Here is a 21,610-nt window from a genome sequence, read left to right on the forward strand (position 1 = left end):
CCCCACTTGCGGCTTTGACATCTGATTCTCCGACAATCGGGTTCATATAGGAACGTGCCCGGAAGGCAGCCAGGTGAGCATAATAAGCTGGTGAGATTGTTCAATCAGCAGATATGGAAGACCATGGTGCAGTCAGAGATACTGAAATGCAGAATGCCGATACACTGAAACTGGGAATGCTTTTCAGTAATAGCAATAGAGCAGTTGGAATACACCGACAGAAACTGAGCGTGTGCAACCGGCGTACCTACATCAATCCATACATCAAGTCAGAAAAAACATAGCTAAATCATGAACACGAAATCCACTTTGTTCTTTTAAAAAAGAAGCATAATTATAACATAAATGGAAACACATATGTGTAGCAAAGATTGTTTGTCAGTGTCTGTGAAATTGTTCTCATTCCAGGGGACATGATAGTGGGCTGGCCGACTGGTTCCCTGGAAATATAATAATTAACACATCAGTGATCTCACCGCAAGAGGATCTCACATTGTTGGTACAAGATTTTTTCTAATCCGACTAGCGTAGATGTTTTGCACACTCGCATGTTTAACAATAGCCATAACAAACAAAAATGCTCTGTGGAAGCATGAGGGTTGCTTATTATTTAGGAAGACTTCTCTTCCAGTAGGCAAGTAAAAGAATTTTGACCTGCCACATTATTGCCGGAATTCCAGCATTGCTGCAGATGTAGAAGTCGAATTCTGTAGGGTGACAAATTTTCGAGTCAACGACAGTACCCACGTTTGGAGAAATCAGTGAGAAATAATTGGTTACAGATCACAGAATTTGAATCTTGAAAATGCATGGGTGCCTTATAAAATGAAGAGGGAGTATTAAAAAAAAAAGAGTCCACTTCTGTCTTTTATCACTCCTAACAAAAGCATACTCCCTTCAATCATAAATACTTGACGTTTTAAATAAGATCCAATCAAACTTGTAAAACATTAACTACCAATAACTTTTAAGATATTTAGTTTGGGAACATGAAAATTATATATTTAGATTTATCTTGAAAAATACTTTTATAATCTCATAACTTTATTGGATTTCACAGTAAATTGTATAAAAAAGAGTGGGCAGATGTTCACATTGGTGACCGTGCCACATCTAAAACGTCAAATATTTTTTACCGGAGGGGTAGTCAACATATAGTCAATATTCAAGATCCAAAAACCACTTGCACCAGCATCAACGGGCTCAATTCATATGTGCCCTTAAAACGCTTTTGAGGGCCCAAAAAAAGCGCTATCGAGGTTTAACCAGGCCAGATCCTAACCGGGCTGATATTTAGAACATCGCGCCCTGCTCGGGAGGATCCAGCCCATACACTCACAACTCTGATCGAAACGGACGGCGCAGATCTGCGGGACCGCGGATAGAGGTGGCACGCGCTGACCTACGATTTCCAGATCACCCACCCGCTCGGATCCGACGTCCATCTCCCCTCCCGGCCTCTCCCCTGCACCCACCCGGTCGTCGTCCGGCGCGAGCGAGCGAGCGAGAGGGGAAAACCCAAAACCCTAGCCGCCCTAGGCGTCGTTGCCGGCGACTGCGAGGAGATGGCGGTGGACGAGGTGACCTCGGTCTACGTCGGCGGACTGCCCTACGAGGCCGACGAAAACATGCTCCGCGACGCCTTCGAGTACTACGGCACCATCGTCGCCATCAAGGTCCGCTCCCGTCTGCCCCCCCCCCCCTCCTCTGGTTCCTGTGACTACTACACTGGGTTCGATGCAGTGAGGCGTGCGACGGTCGCCAGTTTTTTTTTTTTTTAAATAGAGTTTGTTTTGCTTCGACTGCTGCTGTTCTGATGCAAAAAGTTAGTACTTTTCAGCCTCTCTGTGGTTGAGATAGTTTTTCCCTGAGGTTTTGTCCCCTTTAGGATCTCGTGGGATGTTTGTGTGCAGAACTGCAGATATTGGCACATGGGGGAGATAGGGTATTTGTGATTATGGAGTGAGGGATCTGGGGAGCTAGGGAAATACATGGTTGTCTTTTACAAAACGAAAGGGGGACACGAAGGGAAATGAGGAGGTAGTGTGGGACTGCTCATTTGTTTTTCCGTTAAGTCGTTCTGAGTTGAGTTCAGATTTTTCACTTTAGTGTTCGAAGTACTTTTACCCCGAAGGTTGGCTTTCATTTTTATCCTTACTTTTTTCTTAATGGTTACTTGATTTAATACCTTGAAGTATGGTGAAGTTGAAGCTGTTCCAAGTGGATCTCAAAAGTCAAGTCATGAATTTGAAGGCATTATGGTCTATTTCTTCAGTAACTTGCTTTTCTTCGAGTGAAGTTGGCATCATTATTGGGCTTCAATCAGGAGTAGATGGGTTGAATTTGTGAACAGTTAACGGCCATTGTAAACTACATACAGAGTGACAAAAGAAAAAAAGAATTTGATTTTGTTTTTCCTGCTTGCTAGTATAAATTAGCAGTCAACGCTATGGCTTTTTATTGTAACCTATTGTTTTTTAGATCGATTATAATATATAGCATTTGCTTCCTGGTTAATTTGTACATTCCAGGTGATAAATGATCATAATATCAAAGGCAAGTGTTATGGTTTTGTTACTTTCACTCACCCCAAAGCTGCTGAGCATGCGATTGCGGGCATGGATGGCAAGGTATTTTTCCTGCTGACTTATAACCATTATTTGATTTTGTATGAAATATTTTTTTTTTCTACAGAAAATAGGCAATCGTGTTGTTAGAGTAAATGAAGTGCGTACAAGAGGTCCCCGAGATTTTGGTCGTGATGGTTTTAGACGAGATCCTAGAAGGTATGGTAGAGATCCATACTGGGACAGAAGGGATAGGGAACGGAGCTATGATCGAGACAGAGATCCGTATCATGACAGGGACAGTGATAGATCTCGTGAACATGATAGAGACAGAGACAGAGACTATGAGCATGGTGGCTTTAATCGAGAAATTGACTATCCCATGGATCGAAATCATGAAGGAGATGAGAGGCGTCCTAGCGACCATGATCGTGCAGTGGAAATGCATAATATGGATTCAGATAACGAAAGAGACAAGGAACATGGATCAAGAAAAAGGTTCAGGTACCACTTTGATTTTGTTTTCATATTTGAGTTACATTGGAATTGCTAGCCATGATAGCTATTTTTATAATTGGATTAAAAAAACCCATACGATGCCTCTCTTTTAGGAAAAATATTTACAGTGCAGTGATGCTCGATTGATGTTTTAGGGCCATCTGGAATTAATGTTCTGCAATATTCCCTGGTCCTTACCTTGGGTGTTGCATTTCAATATCTTGGAACTTAACGAATATGATTGTAGCCATGCTATCTTGTTAGTTAAATAAGAAAAAAAAGTTCATATTCACTTTAGCGAAGTTTGAACATCAAATTTTGATGATATCCATATGTTACAATGCATTACTCTGTACACTGAAACAAGTTCAAGATAATTTAATGGATTATCTGCTTACTAAATCAGAATGCTTAGCTGGTTTAATGGTTAGCTTGCCCTAATTTGCCAACACTTAAGTGCTGACTAGGGGATTCACAGCTTGCCGTAGTCGCATGTAATCATACAACCTGCTATTGTGTGCATATGCAAGCTCAGTCTTGACCTTTTGTGTATTGTTGTGACATTATAAATTGAAACTGCGTACATTGCATTATGATCCTTAAAGAGTTACAAGCAAGATGTGCTGCATGCTTCCGTTATGCTTTTATACTTTTGTTGACTGCTAAAATCTTCACAAAGGGAGCATGAGTTTTAACCCTCGATGTGAAGTTTACAGCCTTGTTCATGTACTTCTTTATGTCCAAATTTGCTTACACCTAAGATTTTTGTAGTTATAAAGTAGCATTGTGGCAGTATGAAAAGTATTTCCTACATTAACTATATCTTGTTAAGAATCGAGGCATTTACTTTTGTAACGTCCTCTATGCAGCCGTCCAAAAGGTCGTGATAGCAGAGATTTATCGAGTTCCAGTGATGATCTTCAAAATGACGTAAATTTGTTCTGTGCTATTGTGAATGGCTGTTTGTAAATAAGCTTACCTGGTGTTGAGCTCAATTACTTCTTGTTTGGGTAAGTTTTTCATATCTCTCCTTTTTGTATATCAGGAAAAAAACCAGTTGGAGAAAGTCATTCAGATGCGTGAGGACCTTGAAAACGAGGTACCCATTTTCTTGAAGATCTTTTTTCTGTGTTAGTTTGATATTGACATTTTTTGGCACCTCAGAGAGTTAGTGTAAAGCTATGATGAATTTCTTTCTTCATCAGAGACCATTTAAGTTAACCTGCTCGTGTTGCTTTGTGCAAATATAAGGTGAAAACAGGCTAAATGTGAAAATACATTCAAACTAAACATGGAAGTTTTCGAAGTTCTCCAAAACCTAGTGGATGTAGGTGTGGGCATGTTCAACAACCTTGAAAATTTCAAGATCAAACTCAATTGCGATTGCGAGATACAAAATCAAATATTTATTGAATTTCATAGTGTCTAGTTAGTATTCGCCTTCCGTATCTCGCAAATTTCTTTGATTTTGATCTTGAAATTATAGAACACACACTCCCATACAATCTATGCTTTTTGGAGTGTCAACATTTGATATCGATTGAAATTTTCATATATAGCTCGTTTTCATTTGATATGCTGCCTTGCTTGAATAACAACACATGGCCAACCTAGCATTAATCATGAATACAATGGGCCTTATTTACTCAGGAAAGCTTGATGATTAGTTGCCTGTTAATGGTTGCATTTACTATTATTATATAGTTTTCTTGTTTCCAGCAGAGCTATGTCAGTACACAGTATGCAGGACCCATGATAGACTGATAATATACTCAGATATTATAGTTTTGGGTGCACTCATGGTTGCATTTACAATTATCATATATTCTTGTTTTCAGTAGAGCTATATCAGTACACAGTACGCAGGACCCATCATAGACTGGTAATATACTCAGATCTTATAGTTTTGGGTGCTCGCAGCCATTCTTATATGGCGTACTTCAGTTTACTATTTAACTATCATACTTGCATTTTATTTTGTGAAATATGATTATGAATGTTTCTGTTTTGCAGGTTAATCAGGTTAAAGATAAAGTTGCAGTGAAAGAACAGCAAGTTGTAGATTTGCAGAAGAGAGCTCAGGTGAGCTGCGTCCTTATTTTGAAGGATATTTTTCTCATCATTTACCCCATTCTTATTTAACATAGCTGCCGTTTGGTCTCTCTAAGAGTCCCAATTGTGATGAGTTTTAATGATGAGTCAACATTTTTCTCGTAAAACTACAGAAATTAGAGGATGAATTGGCTTCCGCACGGAAAGTTTCTTCAGCACGACAATTAGTTGTTACGGATGTATGTGTTCTGCTCTCCACTTGTTTGCTTCTTTATGAAGAGAATTAACTGGTAATCCTGCAATGATATGTATGCTGAAAACATTATATGCAGTTGTACAAGCATTTTCTACAACTCCAAGACTACAATGACAGGGTCAAGACGACTGAAAAGGAGCTCCAGGTTATTTTCTCAACATTTTGTTTCTTTTATAACTCAGGAATTTCGTGGTCGTGTACTTATGAGTGATTGTTGAGGGCAACAGTAGTTTAATTGTGCTCTTGTGGTCATGTTTAGAATATGTGGCCGTGAGACTGGTATTATTCATGAAGCCATGTCACCATGAAATCACCATTTCTACACAGTAGCACCCTTCAGCCTTGCAGGGACTATTTTCGTGCTGTATTGACTCTCTGTTTTTCCATATCAGTCTCTTGTTGATACTGCGATGATCGAGCTTGATATGGCTGATGATGCTACAACCAAAGATGGTTCAATGTATGAGAATGGTGTGGCGTGAACAGCTGGGTGCTGCCGACTGTTATGGTTCCTCAGGTTACTATTTTTTTAAGAATTTAGTTTGCCTTTGCCATGTACTATAACTGTATCTAGCGACAAATCGTATGCAAGGATCCGGAAATGAGTGGCAGCACATTTGCAATTGTGGTCGAGACTTTTGTCTTGTTGAATTTATTAGCCGGCCGGACTTCATAGGTGATAATGTACGCTGCCCGTGATGTGTCAACGAGTTTAGTTAAGCTTGACTTTTGAAATACTCCAAATTTGTGTGCCCACTAAATCTTTGGCGATGAACTGCTGATGATGCTTGTGGGTATTGTTTGAAAGCTTGTGGTGTCAAGTGTTAACTATTGTTCACCGTTTCTTAATGTGGTCAAACCATTGGGCATTCATAGTTGCCTGTTGATGCTCGAGAATGTGATCAGGGAATTGCCCCTAAGTCGTAGCTTAGTCGCAGACCAAAGCATAATCCTGACAAATAAGCCGGTATGCTTCACTGCCAAATCCAGTTAGTAAAAAAAAGTAATGCCTTTTGTTACGCTACGATACAGGATTTAAGTAGCAGCACGCAGGAGTGTAATCGGATTGGTTATGGATGGATATGATACATGTTGTATCTTATTTTATATTTTTTTAAGTCAGATATAAATAGTGTTGGATAAATATTTCTCTTTTAAGTTAGAGTCGGAACGGATAGTATTGTAAATTTTTGTTAGTCGGATAGATAAAAAATTCACTTTATTTGTATTTTTACATAGCATTAAATAATATAGGAGTGTAATTAAAATAAGTATAAAGAGAATGGTCGCTGAGATGTGAAAATAAGAACAAGTGAAATCATAATAGATTTTTTTATAACACTTAACATTCGAATATTTTGGACGGATATTAATCATTATGTATTCTATCTTTTTTTCTCAAATTAAAATCGTATATGGATAATGTTAGATAGCTATTATTATATCATATATTTACTTCGCAAGGTTTCTGTGGATGGGCGGCTATGGCGTTGGCAAACTCGTAAGATTCCACAGACATTTGCGCGCTGTCAGGTTTAAAAATTCGTCGGTAACTGACCAAAATGCGTGATAACCGGACATCTCGGTCTGGCTCGGTTTCAGAAACCGAACGTTAACCAAATTTGAATTCGAAAAATTCAAAAAAATAAAAAAATCAAAAAAATTCTAAAAAACTAGACACAATTCTAAGACCTTCTGTGAAAAAAACTTCAAAAACAATATCGTTTGCATCATATTTTATAGGGAGGAAGTTTTAAAAAAAATGAAAAAAGTAAAGCGTACGGTTCAGTTATTAACTCATGTTAAGAAAAAGCTTAACATATAAACACATATTTTTCTTGTGTAAACGTATTTTAAGAGGACTTTTAAAATTAATTTTACTTTATTTTGAGTTCTATTAATTTATCTATGATTTTTATAAAGTTCACAAGCATAAAGTGAATATGTTAAGAAACAGCACTGAATTAACTTTTTCATGTCCACTATTATTTTTCCTACGTAAATCATAGTATAAATAAACTAATAAAAGTGGTTTTACTAATGTTTTAGGTGTGATAGGTTAGTTATGAATTAATCTAGTCGCAACATATTTACACAATCTGCATATTACAATAACTAATTCATGAGTTCATGTATTTTTAAAAGACATAGGATTATGTAAGAAGACTAACAAAATTAGTTTCATGATTTTTAAATTAGCAAAGAGTAAACTATGCATTTAATTTGGTTTAACAAATACATTTTCTCACAGAAAATTTTGAATTTTTTTATGAGTATAAATAATTTTATCATGTAGATCATGTTAGAAGGAAATGAATAAATTTTGTTTCACTTGATTTGAAAATCACATGAATTAGTTATTGATTTTACAAGATTGAGATAATTTTTGAATTTTTTTTGTTGAACTTCACTGAAAATCAAGAAAATCGAGCGGTTACCGACAATGCGGAAAATTTAAGAACACCGTTTGATAAATTGAGAAAATCGCTCGGTAACCGGTCGAATTCGATGGGTTACCGAAAGGTCAATTTCACAAATTTTTCCCCAAATTTTAAATTTTATCCAAATTTTATTTAAATTTCAAGTAATTATCGCGGTTATCATGAATTTTCGATTACCGCTGAACCTCAGTAACCAACCCGTGAACGGTAAATTGAACCCTTCACCGCTGCTGTACCTGTAGCCTGTAGGGAACGTCACTTATCCAAGAAAATGGCGAGAAGCACGCTGGCAATCGTGACAAAGGGTTTGTTTGGCAGAGCTTCCAGAGTAGCTTCCCGACTGTAATTAGGGGGGAGCTCTGCCAAACAGCAGCTTTCAGCTTTTAGTTTTATGAGTGGAATCCGTAGGAGTGATTATCTGAAATGAACTAAAAATTGGAAAGTTGAAAAGAACAGTTTCTCCTTATTCACTTCTCGTAGAGAATCACTTCCTCTATATATTTTATTTTAAAAAATCATTAGAGAATTATTTTTAACCACAAAATCAATTTAAAAAACCACTCTCCATAGAGAATTTAAATCAGATAAAACTGTACCCATGAACTGTGACCGGCCGGTCGCCGTCAGCCAGCCATGCCCATGATGGCACGGCGAGTTGGGTCGCCGCCCACGGCCAACCCAGGCTGGCAGCCTGCCCCCGGGGACGACGGACGACCGTCTCAACGAAGGATAGCTGCACCGTATGCTTCCTCTTGAAGCACGGCTACTGCTTGAAACAGTGTGCCGGTGAGCAGGCCATGTTTGACCGTTGCTGCCGCTGTAATTTGCCACCGGCGTCGACGTCAACGGCGCAGGCCCATCTTGACCGCTTCTCGGTTCTGACGCAGTGCGCCCACTCGACTGCGGTCTCTTGACTAACAACCCGTACGATCAGCGAGGATTGGCCGGTGGCACGGATGATCAGTCGGTTGGCTACCTTCGACGTGACGGTAATGGGGAAAGGCGACTATTGTTTTGTTTTACTTTTTGCAGCAAGGGAAAGGCCATTATAATAGGAACCCATTTTTCTTCGAGAAAATTTACGATTTATCATCGAATAACTACTGATTCTATAATCCGCTATTGAATAAATTCTGTTTACTTCTATACCATCGAATAAATGTTCCAGATACTTATATGCCATCGGCTTCCGATACTGCCCTCCGTTATACTGTTCATGAACAGTACCCCCGAGAATAAAAAAAGTCCCAATTTTTTTTTTCAATTAAAGCATATATCGGAAGCCGATGGTATATAAGGAACTGAAACATTTATTCGATGGTATAGAAGTAAACAGAATTTATTCGATGGCAGATTGTAGAATCAGTAGTTATTCGATGGCAAATCGTAGATTTGCCCTTTTTCTTCCTAGTGAAGTACTGGTATGACGTGGGTTGGCACAGGCGCACGCACGCACGTGCTACTGCTCGACGTGCGGTGCACTCGTTAGACTAAGAGACCGATATGAGACCAGATGCCCCATCAAGAAGTTAAAAATCGAATGCAATCGAGCAGTTATTTTGCCTCGAAAAACAAATAAAAGAAAGAGAAAAATTGATGTTCAGTAGCAGTTCCTTGCAACATGAGTGGAGTATATTGATGCACGAATTGAACTGCGTTTGAGTAACAAGCACTGATACAAACAGTGTGTACTCTCATAGTTCTTTCTAATGTGAAATACAACAGTTTGAGAAACGAAATGAAGGGACAAAAATGATTGGGATGGTCTTACGTGCATGGCTGACCTGCACCTTGGCCCTTGCCGTACGGAATCAGGCTCCCATGGCCCGCGGCGCTGTGTTCTCCACAGGATGCTAGCCATCGATCTGCGGATGGACGGCCGTAGCGAGTCCGGCCCCGGTTTGACGCGTAGTGCCCCGATCAAGCAAAGGCGACTGGGGGCCCGGTCAGGCCGTGGACAGCTCAGTCCATTCAAACGGTCAAACTATTTACGCGCGAGACCGAATAAGAAACTCACTAGTATTCTATAACGGCCTAATTTTCCAGCGAATCCACAGACCTACGCGAGCCCGCGCCCGCCATGCAAGAACAGTTTGCACGCGCCGATCACCTTGCCGAGAGAGGATTAGACGGCACGAGACCGGGCGAGTATTTATACCTCATCGCCGTCTCCTCGCACACTCAACCCGCTCTCTCTCCTCTCCTCCATCTCCATCTCCACGAGAGTAGTAAGAAAGAACGCAAGGCAGGAGAAGGGATCAAGCAAGAACGCAAAGGTAAAAGAAGGGATCGAGCAAGAAGAAGAGGTCAGAAAGACAAGAACGGAGGTGGAGGTGGAGGAGGAGGAGGGGAATTGAGCTGAGGTTGCACGTACGAGGGATCGAGGGTAGGATGGATATAGCGCGGATGGGGAGCATCGCCGGCGGGAGCATGCGGCGCACGGCGTCGTCGTGGAGGGCATCCGGGAGGAGCGACGTGTTCGGGCGGTCGGCGAGGGAGGAGGACGACGAGGAGGCACTGCGGTGGGCGGCCATCGAGAAGCTGCCCACCTACGACCGCATGAGGAAGGGCATCCTCACGGCGGCCGGCGCCGGCGGGGTGGAGGAGGTGGACATCCAGGGGCTCGGCATGGCGGAGAGGAAGAACCTCATCGAGCGCCTCATCCGCACCGCCGAGGAGGACAACGAGAGGTTCCTCCTCAAGCTCCGCGACCGGATGGAGCGGTGAACACTCAGCCCTTCTCTTCTTCTTGAATCTTGATTCTTGATCACTTCAGAGGCATCAGAAAATTGTTTGATTATGGAACACAAGAAAAAGAACGAAAGAAGCATTCAAATTTTGAATTATATGAAACTAATGTCATCAGGAAAATGCTTGATTCTGCACCGAGAAAAAGAAATTTTTTTAAGTATATATGGCACTCGTGTCATCTTGATTTCCTTGGTTTATAAGAAAAGGTTTTTTTTTTCTTGTTTACGCAGAGTTGGGATCGACAACCCAACGATAGAAGTGCGGTTTGAGCACCTGAACATCGACGCAGAGGCGTATGTTGGCAACCGAGGAGTCCCAACATTCACCAACTTCTTCTCCAACAAAGTCATAGTATGTATTTGCGGTGGCAGGATCATGCTTCCTAGCCATGGAAAAAAATTGTGAAGTTTTTTCAGCTTCTGACTCTTGTGAGCTGTTCCTATCTCAGGATGCACTGAGTGCTCTGCGCATCGTTTCAAGCGGGAAGAGGCCTATCTCCATCATTCATGACATAAGTGGAATCATAAGACCCGGCAGGTGAGAAATCGAGAGCTTTGAAAGTACAAGATTTCAGTTTTGCTGAAGGTTGAAGTTTAATTACCATGTGGATTTTTTTTTCAGAATGTCTTTGTTGCTTGGACCCCCTGGATCTGGGAAAACCAGTCTTCTCCTAGCTTTGGCAGGGAAACTTGACTCAACTCTGAAGGTACCACGTCTTGCATACTTTCTTGATTTTGAGATGTTCTGAATTTCAGGCAAAAGACTACTTGAGAGGAAGCTAGCTGTAATTTGTAACATGGATGAACATTGTAATGGAAATTTTCAGGTGTCAGGAAGGGTGACTTACAATGGGCATGACATGGACGAATTTGTCCCCCAGAGGACATCGGCATACATTGGGCAACACGATCTTCACATTGGCGAAATGACTGTCCGGGAAACACTGGCTTTCTCTGCAAGATGTCAAGGAGTTGGAACACGTTACGGTATGTAACACGGGCACTGAAAGGGAGTAAGATGGTTTTTCACCTTTGGTGAAGTCACTCTTATGATGTTTTAAATTATACAGACATGCTTACGGAACTCTCAAGAAGGGAGAAAGAAGCTAGCATCAAGCCAGATCCTGATATTGATGTTTACATGAAGGTAAAATGTCATTTAATTTGAATCAAACTCCTTATTTACATTGGGAGTAACAAGGGGTACTCAAAGTTATTGTGCTCTTCTGTACAAACAGGCCATCTCCGTGGAAGGTCAGGAGAGAGTGGTCACAGATTACATTCTCAAAGTGAGTAAAGTAAAATACAATATAAGAAAAAAGAGGCAAGAGAAATGGATCTGCCACTAACAATAATGCGTTTCTTCTTGCAGATCCTGGGTCTGGAGATCTGTGCAGATACAATGGTTGGAGACTCTATGATCAGAGGTATATCAGGAGGACAAAAGAAGCGTGTCACAACTGGTATGTACAATCTGCTGTGAAGGAAAGATCTGTGCATAAAGCCCTTTGAGCATGACAGAAATATCTGACTTCTCAACCCGTTAAATTTGCATAGGTGAGATGCTTGTTGGGCCAGCTAAGGCGCTATTCATGGATGAAATCTCCACCGGTCTGGACAGTTCCACGACGTATCAGATCGTGAACTCTCTGAGGCAGTCGGTCCACATCCTTGGTGGCACTGCGCTCATCGCATTGCTTCAGCCTGCACCTGAAACATATGAGCTCTTCGATGACATTGTTCTCCTCTCCGAGGGCCAAATTGTGTACCAGGGTCCTCGAGAAAATGTCCTCGAGTTCTTTGAGGTCATGGGTTTCAGATGTCCGGAGAGGAAAGGTGTTGCAGACTTCTTGCAAGAAGTGAGTGATCCTGCAGAATCTTGTTTACTGCATGTTGGGACTTGGAACTCCAATTTGACATTGTTCTCTGTGAAATCATAGGTTACATCTAGGAAGGATCAACACCAGTACTGGTGTAGAGGAGATGAGCCATACCGGTACATCTCGGTCAATGACTTCGCAGAGGCGTTCAAAGCATTCCATGTTGGGCGTAAGCTGGGATCGGAGCTCATGGTGCCCTTCGATCGAACCAGGAACCATCCTGCTGCTCTCACAACGTCGAAGTTTGGTATCAGCAAGATGGAGCTTCTCAGGGCATGCTTTTCTAGGGAGTGGCTGCTGATGAAGAGGAACTCGTTTGTTTACATCTTTAAAATAGTCCAGGTATGCATCTTGCTTCCAAAAATCTTCTCTACTTTCGAATTCAGATAGTAAATTCTGATGAATGCTACATATTTGCACCAGCTCATAATCCTAGGAACCATTGCAATGACGGTCTTCCTACGCACGAAGATGCATCGTCGCAGCGTCGAAGATGGAGTGATCTTTCTGGGCGCAATGTTCCTTGGCCTAGTCACACACTTGTTCAATGGATTCGCTGAGCTTGCTATGAGCATTGCAAAGCTGCCGATTTTCTATAAGCAGAGGGACCTCCTCTTCTATCCATCATGGTCATATGCATTGCCTACATGGGTGCTCAAGATCCCAATATCATTCTTGGAATGCGCTGTGTGGATTGGCATGACTTACTATGTCATTGGCTTTGATCCAAACATTGAAAGGTTCTTCCGCCATTACCTGCTGCTCGTACTAATCAGCCAGATGGCATCTGGTCTTTTCCGGCTTCTTGCTGCATTAGGAAGAGAGATGGTTGTTGCAGACACGTTTGGGTCATTTGCTCAGCTTGTTCTTCTGATTCTTGGTGGCTTCTTGATAGCAAGAGGTAAGTCAAGTCTTCACTCACTCATTGTTTAGATAGTGCCAGGAGCATGGGACTGAGTTTTGTGTCTGCAGATAACATCAAGAAATGGTGGATTTGGGGCTACTGGTCCTCCCCTCTGATGTATGCCCAGAATGCCATAGCGGTGAATGAGTTCCTTGGCCATAGCTGGCAGAAGGTAATGCAGTGACTTATGAACCAATCCAAGCTTGATCACTATAAGGTGCAGATTGGTAACTGAGCTGACGAACAATGTCAATATTTGTGCAGGTTAATAGGACAGAAAGCGACGACACGCTCGGTGTCCAAATTCTAAAGTCGCGCGGCATCTTTGTAGACCCAAATTGGTACTGGATCGGTGTCGGCGCATTGCTTGGATACATCATGCTCTTCAACGTACTCTTCATACTATTCCTCGATTGGCTTGGCCGTGAGTACCTTGTCAGCTCAAAACTAGATTGATTCACACACTTCAAAACATCTTACGTTTGGCACTGACATCATTCTCGTAACAACAGCACTTGGGAAAGGTCAGGCTATTGTTTCTGAAGAGGAACTGAGGGAGAAGCATGTAAACCGTACCGGCGAGAATGTTGAACTGCTAACTCTTGCAACAGATTCCCAGAATTCGCCTTCTGATGGTCAGTCATAAGCAGATTCTTGTGCGATATGCGTTAGATAGTACATGCCAGTGTTGCATCCTTGTAACAAGTCTAACAAATGCAGGAAGAGGAGAAATCATGGGAGCTGACACCAGGAAGAGAGGAATGGTACTTCCATTTACACCATTGTCAATCACCTTTGACAATATCAAATACTCTGTGGACATGCCTCAGGTAAGCATAAATCAGAAGATCTGTCTTATCTTTAACACAGAAACTGATAATACTAAATAGTAAGTGCTAATTATATGAATCGTTGACAGGAAATGAAAAACAAAGGTATTGATGAAGATCGGCTACTGCTGCTGAAGGGTGTAAGTGGAGCCTTCAGACCTGGAGTCCTTACAGCATTGATGGGAGTCAGCGGAGCGGGTAAGACTACTCTTATGGATGTGTTGGCGGGAAGGAAAACTGGCGGTTACATTGAAGGAGACATTTGCATCTCTGGATACCCAAAGAACCAAGAGACCTTTGCTCGGATTGCTGGTTACTGTGAACAAAATGATATCCACTCTCCACATGTCACTGTCTATGAATCCCTCCTGTACTCAGCATGGCTCCGGTTGCCACCAGAAGTAGATTCAGAAGCAAGAAAGGTAGGTTGAATGACCTTCATTTTGCTAGCTCATAAGTAATTCATTACCATTTTGCACTGCAACTGATAACTAGAGTACTTGACTGATTGGATCACTTCATGTGCAGATGTTCGTGGAAGAAGTCATGGAACTTGTTGAGCTGACACCATTGAGAGGAGCATTGGTGGGACTGCCAGGAGTGAATGGTTTATCCACCGAACAGAGAAAGAGGCTCACCATTGCTGTTGAGCTCGTTGCCAACCCATCAATCATATTCATGGATGAACCAACTTCAGGATTAGATGCGAGGGCAGCTGCAATCGTGATGAGGACAGTCAGAAACACAGTCGACACTGGACGAACAGTTGTCTGCACAATCCACCAACCCAGCATCGATATCTTCGAAGCTTTTGATGAGGTAAGCTGCAGAAATGATGATAAAACTATAAAAGTCATTCTTGAACCCGGTACTAACGGTCACATGCCATTCTTGAACTTCTGCAGCTGTTTCTTATGAAACGGGGTGGTGAAGAAATTTATGTCGGCCCCTTGGGACGCAACTCATGCCATCTGATTGAATACTTTGAGGTGAGATTCAGTACTCGCCTGTTGAGAAAATCATCCAACTTCCAACTTATGGCATGCATGATAAGTGGTAACCTTGTTCGGTGCTTCAAATGTAGGGAGTACAAGGAGTGAAGAAAATCAAGGATGGTTACAACCCTGCAACATGGATGTTGGAAGTGACCAGCCTAGCTCAAGAAGATATCCTCGGGGTCAACTTTGCTGAAGTATACAGAAATTCTGACCTATACCGGTATGTTCAGTGGCATCAACCCCAGAATCATGTTTCTGCTTTATCTGTGCTGCATTCATGTGATCATGTCACTGATTGGGTTGCATCATTGCAGGAGGAATAAAACTTTGATCAGTGAATTAAGCACACCTCCACCTGGATCCAAGGACTTGTACTTCCCAACGCAGTACTCACAGTCTTTCATCACACAATGCATGGCCTGCTTATGGAAGCAGCACAAGTCGTACTGGAGAAATCCGTCATACACTGCAACTAGAATCTTCTTCACAACAGTTATTGCCCTCATCTTTGGAACCATCTTCTTGAACTTAGGCAAGAAAATGTAAGTACCTTTGCTAAGAATTCCAGTTAAGACTTGCTCCATGTTGGCATATTGTGGCAAATAAACTTACTTGAACCTCATCTTTCCTTTTCAGTGGCAAGAGACTGGACCTGTTCAATGCTTTGGGATCCATGTATGCAGCAGTTCTTTTCATTGGAATTCAGAATGGCCAAACCGTGCAACCGATAGTAGATGTTGAGAGAACAGTATTCTACCGAGAAAAGGCTGCTGGAATGTACTCTGCTCTACCCTATGCTTTTGCACAGGTAAATGGTCATAGCAGAAGAGTTGAATAAAAGGAAATAATTGCACTGTTCTTCCTTCAATCTACTGCTGAGTTCTAACAATTTAACCCTGCCACAGGTTCTTATTGAGATCCCACACATCTTCCTCCAGACTGTCGTGTATGGTCTCATCGTGTACAGCTTGATTGGCTTCGACTGGACAGTTCAAAAGTTCTTCTGGTACATGTTCTTCATGTTCTTCACCTTCATGTACTTCACATTCTATGGGATGATGGCAGTCGCCATGACACCAAACAGCGACATTGCCGCCATAGTCTCAACTGCTTTCTACGCAATATGGAATATCTTTGCCGGCTTCCTTATCCCTCGACCGGTAAGTGTCCAAGACTAACTCCTTGTACATTGCAATATCTAAATTTTCTCTGTACTCTTGATGCTGAAACATACATGGCTGGCTTGCAGAGGATACCAATATGGTGGAGATGGTACTCGTGGGCATGCCCAGTGGCTTGGACACTCTACGGACTTGTGGCCTCACAATTTGGAGACATCACAGATGTTAGGCTGGAAGATGGGGAAACAGTGGAAGAGTTCATCAACAGATTCTTTGGGTTCAGGCATGATCACTTAGGTTATGTAGCTACCGCTGTTGTTGGATTCACTGTTCTCTTCGCTTTCGTCTTTGCCTTCTCCATCAAAGTCTTGAACTTCCAGAGAAGATAAGAGAAGCCACCAAAAAACGATTATGTGTTGCTTCAGCTCACTTTCAGTATATAGGCACTGCTGCAATGTAAGATGATGAGAGAGTATATATATAGTATTTGTTTCATTTTTAGGCAGTTAACATCATTTTTCGTTTTTTCCAATCACTTTGGCCTGTGACCTCTGTTAAACAAATAGAGGCCTATATGTAAATTGTAGAGTGTGCATAGTTGAGTTCAATGAAAAAATTTCCGTTAAATTTTGTCCCTTTGACCCAACTGATACTTGTTGCCTTCAAAAAGTTCATGACAGAATAACATAAGAACAAATAATACACCACCTATATAACGAAGAAGAACATTTTAGACAGATACTTGAGAAATTCCATGAACATTGCCCATACAAACATATTTGAACAGGAACATTCAGCGGCTATTCATCATAGACATAGAGCCCTACAACCATCAAAGAAAGGGCATCTGACTATCAATGAGAGGGATGATTTTTTTTCGAAAAGGACGGCAAGAGAATTGCCGATCACATATTAGAAGGAATAAAAGGTGAGTTTACAAGAGAAAAAACACATTACATGGCCGGCTTCCCCGAAACCGAAACGGAAGGGGAAAAAACACAACCTGAGAGACAACCCCCATCCCCAACAAGTAGGGGATGCGAACATCACTGAAGAAACAACCGGCCAAAGACCCACTCTGAGAATCGAGCCTAAGCAAAGAGAAAGAGAAAATTGTTAACAACAAGCTGAAATCTTAAGAGAAAATAACAGAAACTAAACGATATTGATCTATCTCCTCCTTGAGCCGGAAAGCCACCTCTGTTACTGATAGATGCTTGTTTTCAAAAGTTCTCCGGTTCCTTTCTTTCCAAATATTACACCAAAAGAAGATGACAAGGCCGTCAAAACTTTGTCATTGATTACTTGCCACCTTCTTACGTGCCTGTTGCCACCATCTTTAAATTGTTAGTTGCTCTTCCATGTCTGATAAGTTTTGGAGGTTGAACCATGTGGTGATCTCCTTCCACACCTCCTTTCTAAAGAAGCTATTTTTGCATAAATGAAGCGGGGCCTCATTTTCTGCTCGGCAAAGCTTGCAAATTGGACCGTGGGGCCATCCCCTCTTCGCAAGGTTGTTTGTTGTTAGAACTTTTTGGTGCAGCAGCAGCCATGCAAAAAATTTGCATTTGGATTCCGTTTTTGCCTTCCATATTGGCATCATTGCTGATTTCCGCCTGCTGCCTTCAAATTGAATGTTGTAAGCACTTTGTGTATTGTATTCACCGTCATTTGTCCACCTCAAGAGATTGAGTCCTGCACCCCGGGATCAAACGTGACGTTCTGAAGGCTTTCCCACATGTGCACAAATTGTTGGAGTTCTTCATGTGTTGTGAGGTGGCCTAAGTTTGCAATCCAACATTGATTTTGTTATGGCCTTATGAACAGTAATGTTTTTCTTTTTAGATATTACATATAATGCCGGAGCAAGGTTTTTAGGGGCCTGACCATCGAGCCAACTTGAGAGCCAAAAAGAGCCTTTTTCTTCGTTGCCCACTGTAACTCTCGTTGAGGCATGAAATAAATCTTTATCAACTTTTTCACAAGGCACATACATCCCTGCCCAAGGCCTATCTTCATTTTTCCATTTGAACCACATCCAGCGGAAGTGTAGTGATCTGGCAAACCTTTGCAAATCTGAAACCCCAAGTCCTCCCATGTACTTTGGACGGCAGACAGTGGCCCAGCTGATTAGGCAATGACCCCCATTAACATTTTCAGGTTCATCACCTCGCCAAAGGAAAGATCTTCGAATCCTATCAATCCGCTTGGATAACTATTTTTGCAGAGGAAAAACAGTTAGATGATAAGTTAGTTGGGAGGACAGGACCAATTTTACCCGGGTTTCTCTTCCTGCTCTTGAGAAATATTTTCCTTTCCAACCCGAGAGACGCGCCCCGAGCTTATCAAGCAATGGTTGGACATCCACCCTCCTTAATTTTCGAGTGTCCAGAGGTAGACCAAGGTATGTTCTTGGGAAATTACCTATCTTGCCTAGAAAGTCAAGAAGGGTTTGATCTAAAGGCAAATCTTCACATCTTATGGGAAAAACTTCTGTTTTTGCTAGACTTGTGATCAATCCCGAGCACTTGCCAAAAGCTTGCAGGATCTCATAAAATACAATAACATCCGACATGCATAGCTTCTCAAAAAACAGCAGCATCGTCCGCATATAGGGAGCATCTCAAGTGTGCTGATCACGGAAAAATTGGTTGCAAAATGTTGTTATGGGCTGCCATATCGATAATGCGTTGCAGAGGGTCAATTGCCATAATGAAAAGCATCGGCGATAGAGGATCGCCTTGGCGAAGTCCTCGAGCATGTTTAAAATCCTTGCCTGGTGGGCCATTGAACAACACTTTGGATGAAGAGGTGGCCAACAGCGAAGCAACCCAATTTCTCCATTTGTTGTCGAACCGGAAATTTCGCATGACCTCTAGCAGGTAGGCCCAATTTATGGATTCAAAAGCTTTTGAGATGTCCAGTTTAATAAACAACACAGGTTGTTTGTTCTTGTGGAGCTCTTTGCTCACATTTTGCACATAAAGGAAATTTTCATGAATGCATCTCCGTTTTATGAACGCACTCTGGCTCATGGACACTAGCTCATTTTATCTCGGAGCCAACCTGTTCGCCATCATCTTGGTGATTAGTTTTGTGAGGCTATTGATCAAGCTTATTGGTCTATAATCACCCACTGTTGCAACATATGTTTTCTTTGGCAACAGGAGGATATTGGCATTGTTGGTTAGGCCCAATCTTCTAGTTCTAAGGTTGTAGAAATCCTTGATCATTGCTATTAGGTCCACCTTTATAATGTTCCAACATTCCTTACAAAAAAGACCAATATAACTGTCCGGTCCCGGGGCTTTCTCGGCAGGCATACTCTTAACTATCTCAAGAATTTCTTGCTCCTCAAATGGTTCTTCCAACTCCAAGAGATTAGTCGGTAGGTAACCTAGATTTTCCCAGTTTATCGTCAGCTCTCTTGGCTTGTTTGTTCCCAAGTGCTCAACAAAATGTCTATGAATCTCCGCTTCTTTTAGTTCTTGAGAAAAGATCAGTCCTGCCTTCGTTTGCAAAGATTGGATAAAATGTTTCTTTTTTTGCGCATTCACTTTAATTTGGAAGAATTTTGTGTTTGTATCTCCTTTACGGATCCACGTTAGTCTCGAATGCTGTCTCGCTCGTGTTTTTTGGATTACCACCAAACCAAGCGCTTTGTCTTTAAGGAATTTTCTGAAATTGTGTTCTTCTTCTGTGAGTCATCTTGTTTCCTGTGCCACATCAAGCCTAATGAATGGAGATATTTTTTAAAATTTTCAAATTTAGCAATTTTAGGCGGCCGTTTGAAAACATAGCAACTATAAGCGTCTATTGCCCGTTGGAAGGGCGACAACTACCTGTAACTTTAGGGATGCTGAAATTCGTACATACTCAACTAAAATTTATTTGTTCTGTTACTCATTGTACATGTATCTTTTTGAGCTAAAATTTTTGTAAGAATTATATGATAGCATCCTCTACACCATAATTTATTTTAAGAATGTTTCATGACCATTTACATAGTGTTTTGAATTTTGAGAACAATAAAATGTTGTATTTTTATTTTTTTAACTTGTCGTCTGTTGAAGGTGCAATATATTTATTTTTTAAACATGTCATCCTTTCAACTGGACATAGACTCCTATTCATACTATTTTTCCAAACAGACATCTAAGGTTGCTAAATTAAAAATATAAAAAGAAAAAAAGAAAAAAAATCTACGAATGGAGGCTAACAAGCCCCTATGGCTCCGCGGCCGCCCAAATTTGAGCAATCCGCCACAGCCAAAAGATGTAAGTTGAAAGCAGTTTTTTTTAATATTTTTTAATATTAATATTTAAATAAATAGATATTTGATGAAAATATTTGTAAGAATAGACTTCTAATGATTTGCCGCCTCATCGGAAGGCGGTAATCCCTGTGTGAATAGTATTGCGCAAGAAGTACGATTCACAGCTCTATTTTTACCTCTCATCTTTTCTGTACAAAACAGTGATCTTTTGTTAGTCCAAAAATTCTATAATTTTTTGTATGTATTTTATAATCCTTGTGCAACCTATTTTAATTGGATTCACTCAAAAGACCATGTAGAATTTTAACTAAAATTCTAAAAAAAAAGACTACTTTTATAACTTTTAATAATTTTTATGGCCTCAAATAAATTTCAAAAAAATTGGAAACATTCACTAATATTCTTCTTATATGATGGAATAATTTTTAAAATTATTTTTAGCTCTAGGTTATATGGTGAAAAGTAAGTTCCTTTATAATATTCTATTTATATGTATTTTTATCATTTCATGTGATATTCTTCTTTTTATTCAATTTGAATTCAAGCATATACACTCTTTGACTGCGCCAGAAGTATTGTTTATAGCTCTATTTTTCCCTCTCATCTTCTCCATACAAAATAGAGAACTTCTGTTACTCCAAAAATCTCGTAAAATTCACTAATATTCTTCTTATGTGATAGACTAATTTCTAAAATTATTTTTAATTTTATGAATTTGGCTATTACGTTCTCCACCGACCAGGTGCATCACAGAGCAACTGACCACACGACTCTAACTTTAAGTATGAAATGACAACACCCTGCTGCAAGCAGAGCATCTCTGTCGTGACTCGCACTTTAGATACAAAGTGACCACACGACAGAGCTTTAGGCATAAAATGACAACACTCTGTCGTGCATCAGGCTTTAGACACAAAATGTCCACACAATTCATCTTTAACCATGAAATGACAACACCTCTATCCTGACTCAAGCTTTAGACATGAAAGTGACCACACAACAGAGTTTTAATCATCAATTAAATGTCAAAACATATA

The 21,610-nt window shown here is 40.9% G+C and overlaps 2 protein-coding genes across 3 annotated transcripts; both read left to right on the plus strand.

The window, feature by feature from the left end:
* Positions 1-1,410: 1,410 nt before the first annotated feature.
* On the plus strand, positions 1,411-6,216 carry LOC133922414 (uncharacterized). 2 transcript variants are annotated; one of them, XM_062367742.1, is made up of 9 exons: positions 1,411-1,676; positions 2,532-2,630; positions 2,695-3,065; positions 3,935-3,995; positions 4,111-4,164; positions 5,079-5,147; positions 5,291-5,356; positions 5,450-5,518; positions 5,766-6,216. In XM_062367742.1, exons 1-9 carry the CDS (start codon positions 1,566-1,568, stop codon positions 5,853-5,855), a joined length of 990 nt encoding a protein of 329 aa, XP_062223726.1. In that variant the 5' UTR covers positions 1,411-1,565; the 3' UTR covers positions 5,856-6,216. The 2 variants fall into 2 exon arrangements, with proteins under 2 accessions (XP_062223726.1, XP_062223725.1); XM_062367741.1 differs by having other exon boundaries at positions 1,412-1,676; positions 2,695-3,071.
* A 3,665-nt stretch (positions 6,217-9,881) lies between these two features.
* Positions 9,882-16,927, plus strand: LOC133922415 (ABC transporter G family member 39). The gene is made up of 23 exons (XM_062367743.1): positions 9,882-10,537; positions 10,796-10,916; positions 11,014-11,102; positions 11,187-11,271; positions 11,392-11,551; positions 11,635-11,711; positions 11,803-11,853; positions 11,937-12,027; positions 12,122-12,423; positions 12,505-12,786; positions 12,868-13,345; positions 13,417-13,520; positions 13,613-13,772; positions 13,861-13,983; positions 14,069-14,178; positions 14,268-14,600; positions 14,707-14,997; positions 15,084-15,167; positions 15,263-15,396; positions 15,491-15,718; positions 15,813-15,984; positions 16,082-16,336; positions 16,426-16,927. The coding sequence occupies exons 1-23, from the start codon at positions 10,206-10,208 to the stop codon at positions 16,684-16,686; spliced, it is 4,323 nt and encodes a 1,440-aa protein (XP_062223727.1). The 5' UTR covers positions 9,882-10,205; the 3' UTR covers positions 16,687-16,927.
* The last annotated feature ends 4,683 nt before the right edge of the window (positions 16,928-21,610 follow it).

The sequence above is a fragment of the Phragmites australis genome, chromosome 6 (genome assembly GCF_958298935.1).
Source record: "Phragmites australis chromosome 6, lpPhrAust1.1, whole genome shotgun sequence".
NCBI lineage: Eukaryota > Viridiplantae > Streptophyta > Magnoliopsida > Poales > Poaceae > Phragmites > Phragmites australis.